Source organism: Lipotes vexillifer, unplaced genomic scaffold (assembly GCF_000442215.2).
Source record: "Lipotes vexillifer unplaced genomic scaffold, Lipotes_vexillifer_v1.1 scaffold618, whole genome shotgun sequence".
NCBI lineage: Eukaryota > Metazoa > Chordata > Mammalia > Artiodactyla > Lipotidae > Lipotes > Lipotes vexillifer.
In genome coordinates this window covers 1,616,194-1,620,316 of record NW_006799025.1, presented here as the reverse complement: position 1 = coordinate 1,620,316, position 4,123 = coordinate 1,616,194, and the positions used below count along the sequence as shown (strand labels likewise).

General features: G+C 37.4%; 1 protein-coding gene across 1 annotated transcript in view; it reads right to left on the bottom strand.

Annotated features, from left to right (window-relative positions):
- The window catches only part of CADPS2 (calcium dependent secretion activator 2), a 524,381-nt gene that overhangs the window by 176,440 nt on the left and 343,818 nt on the right, over positions 1-4,123 (bottom strand). The window contains exon 10 of the mRNA XM_007471293.1: positions 322-430. Within this exon, the coding sequence (XP_007471355.1) occupies positions 322-430 (109 nt within the window). The remainder of the gene's footprint in view (positions 1-321; positions 431-4,123) is intronic.

Sequence of the window (4,123 nt, the reverse complement as noted above, 5' to 3'; positions counted from 1 at the left end):
TTCCCTATTTCTGTCTCTTGTACCTTTTGCTTTTCAGTAAAGAAGTTTCTGAAAGCACTGTTATTTCTCATACAATTTCCCCGTTTCAGTAACTTTCACATATTTCATCCTTGTACTGAGATAACAGAGATGATGAGTTATGGCTAAAACTAAGTAGCCTCATAAAGATATAATTCAAATCCCATCAAATCTTGTCTAGGTATATAAATGGAATATGTACCATTCACTGCATGGAGTTTGAAATGGAGAATAGACACAGGATATTTATGACAATTTCATGAATACATGAGAGGCAGGGAAAGTGATTCAACCAAGAATTACCTGGGTGGGGATCTGTGTAATCCACAGTGTATCCTTCAAGCTGCATTAATTCTTGTGGTTCAGACTTTTTTTCTCTATAACTGCACATAGCAAAGGTGTATTGGCTAACCTGCATGAGAAAAAAAGTTTACATATTGGTTACATTAAATTTTTTTTTTTTCCTGCGGTACGCGGGCCTCTCACTGCTGTAGCCTCTCCCGTTGTGGAGCACAGGCTCCGGATGCGCAGGCTCAGCGGCCATGGCTCACGGGCCCAGCCACTCCGCGGCATGTGGGATCTTCCCGGACCGGGGCACGTAGCCCCTGCATCGGCAGGCGGACTCTCAACCACTGTGCCACCAGGGAAGCCCATACATTAAATTTATCTTCTAGTTTTTTCTTTATCAGAAGACTCTTTGACCAAAAAAAACCCCCAAACATATGATTTGCATATAAATTATTAAATGTTCACATTTTTTAAACCTTGCTCAGAGATTAAGCACCTTTCATTTATCAGCTTGCAGTTAGGCCTTTCATGCCTATGACCCAGCATTTCCCAGTTTGATGACCTGCTGGCCAAGATTCCATGAGCTATTTATTAATAGAAGAGCCATAAAAAAAACAGTTGTGTTAAAAATAAGTTTGGGACCATAAAACTTCTAGAGGGAGACATAGCAGAACACTCTGACATAAACTGCAGCGAGATTTTTTTTGGATCTGTTTCCTAAAGCAAAGGAAATAAAAGCAAAAATAAACAAATGGGCCTTAATTAAACATAAGCTTTTGCACAGCAAAGGAAACCATCTACAAAATGAAAAGACAACCTACTGAACAGGAGAAAATATTTGCAAATGATATGACCGATAAGGAATTAATATCCAACATATAAACAGCTCATACAACTCCATATCAAGAAAACCAAACTGCCTGATTAAAAAAATGGGCAGAACACTTGAATAGACATTTTTCCAAAGAGGACATGCAGATAGCCCACAGGCACATGAAAAGATGCTCAATATCATTAGTCACTAGGGAACTGCAAATCAAAACCTCAGTGAGATATCACTTCACACCTGTCAGAATGGATATCTTCAAAAAGACCACAAACAAAAATGTTGGAGAGGATGTGGAGAAAAGGGATCCCTTGTGCACTGGTGGTGGGAATGTAAATTGGTGCAGCCACTGTGGAGAACAGTATGGAGGTTCCTCAAAAAACTAAAAATAGAACGACCATATGACCCAGCAATTCTACTCCTGGGTATATATCTGGAAAAAAAATACACACACACGAAAAACCACTAATTCAAAAAGATACATGCACCCCAACGCTCCTAGCAGCATTATTCACAATTGTCAAGGTATGAAAGCAACCTAAGTGTCAAACAAGAGATGAACAGACAAAGAAAATGTGGTTTATATACACAATAGAATACTACTCAGCCATAAAAAAGAATGAAAATTTGCCATTTGCAGCAATATGGATGGACTTGGAGGGCATTATGCTAAGTGAAATAAGGCAGAGAAAGACAAACACTGTATGATATCATTTACATGTGGAACCTAAAAAATACAACAAACTAATGAATATAACAAAAAAAAGAAGCAGTCTCACAGATACAGAGAACGAACTAGTGGTTATCAGTGAGGAGAGAGAAGGGGGGAGGGGGAGGGGATTAAGAGGTACAAACTACCATGCATAAAATAAGCTACAAGTTTATATTGTATAACACAGGAAGATAGTCAATATTTTATAATAACTATAAATGGAGTATAACCTTTAAAAACTAGATCACTACATTGTACACCTGTAACTTACATAATATTGTACATCAACTACACTTCAATTAAAAAAAAGTTTGGGAATCATCAGGTTAAATAAAGACAAACAGGCTTCTTTTACTGCAGGTTCTTTACGGCCTTTAATATGCTAATACACATTGTGAATCTCCAAGAATGAGACATATTATGAGCATTCTCAAACATACAATCATGGAACCACATTTTCAAGCACACATATTTCAAGACTTAACCAAAGTAAAAAAGATCTTAATAAGTGTTAGAAATTTATTGGGCCACATAGCCAACCCCACAGGAAGGTCCAGGGTGGAGTTAAGGTTTTAGGCAGCCAGGGACTCAACATGGCCAAGATCTGCTGTCTCTCTGCTCTGCTTCTCTTGAGGAACTGGCTTCATGTTCGTACCCTCAAGTCTCACTGGGCTAGAACCATAGCTGCCAACAGCTCTGCAGCCACCTCTGATTGCCTCAGCTTAGGTGTAAGGCCGTATGTGGACCATTCACTGTGGCCAAGGGGCAAAAGTATCACTGTTAGCCCAGTCTGGGTCTGTGGCAAAGACTATTGAATGCTACAATGGGCAGAGGCTCTTAGGAGCTCCTGCAAAGCAGTGAGGGGGAGGTGCTGCTCCGAGCAGGAGAAAAAGATGTCTGGTGGATTGATACCTAATTGCAAAATTTCCTACAACACAGGATTCCAGGGAAGATGCTTTGCTTAATGAGAGCTCCCTTTCCCACTTTTGAACAGAAATTAAAACTAAGGAAACATAAGCACACCTTTCAGTAGATGAAGATTACTTAAAGAGGACTGAAAAAGGAACTGATTAGGAAAGAAAAAAAATAGATTACATGAACTAACACTAAAATTAAGAATGTCTCCTCATTAAAGGATACCCTGAAGAAAGTAAAAAGGTGTATGCAAATTATATATTCAACAAAGATCTAATATCAATGTGGGGTGATTTGTAGATAAGAGCAAAAACTGAGGTTACTTGGAGAAGAGGAAATTCTGCCTCAAGACTGCAGCATTAACTCCTGCCTGAGTTTCTAGCCTGCTGGCCTTTCTGGAGAACCCTGACTGATACCAAAAGACTTATGATGGATTATGAACACTTGATCCAGCCAATTTCCTTCCAGGAACTTACCCAAGGAAACAAATGGACAAATACTCAAAGATGCATGTGCAGTGTGTTCACGGCAGCATTGCGTATGAGAAAAGACTGGAAAAACCAACAGTGGTTTGATTAAATGCATTATGGTATAACCACACAGTAGTATAATGCCATACAGCCACTGAAAGAAATATGACGGGTTTTTTTTTTTTTCTGGACATGAAACTATTTCTAAGATATAACATGAAAAGCGGATTTAAAAAATGTAGAGTGTGCTTTTTTTGGTATACATATATATATACATATGAATAGAAGGATGTATACTGAAACTATAAATAGTGATTATTATTAGTACAATTATAGGTCATTTAAAGTTATTTTTTTCAGTGTTTAAAGTTTTTTTTCAAAGAATATTAATTACTTTATAATGAGACTTTTTCTATTTTGGAAAAAAACCAAAGCTTTGTTTGGGAACAGCGAGTCCAATAACTTGAGACACTTGCGGTTCTTGCTACTCTTAGACTTCCTTGTCTTTTTGCTTTCCGTATCTTATAGATGGCCAATGAATTCACTTTCTCACCTGCATATGCCTAAGGCTTACAGATGAAACCCAATGGCTCCCATCGGAGCTTCAGTTTCTTTGTGTAAAAAGGTATGATTGTGGGTGTTTTTTTAGGGGGTATTGGTAAGTGGTAAACAGTAACATTATACTTCCATTATTTATTCTAAAAAGCAACTCACTCTCTTACTTAACTTAGTCCAAAATCCCACCATTCTTCCATAAAGTGATTTAACATGATTATCTTAAAAATATTATAAAATATTTCAAGCATAAAAAACATGATAATATATTAACATGTATATACCCCCCATTCAGCTTTGTTCAATCATAACTTCTTGTATATATATATATATATATAT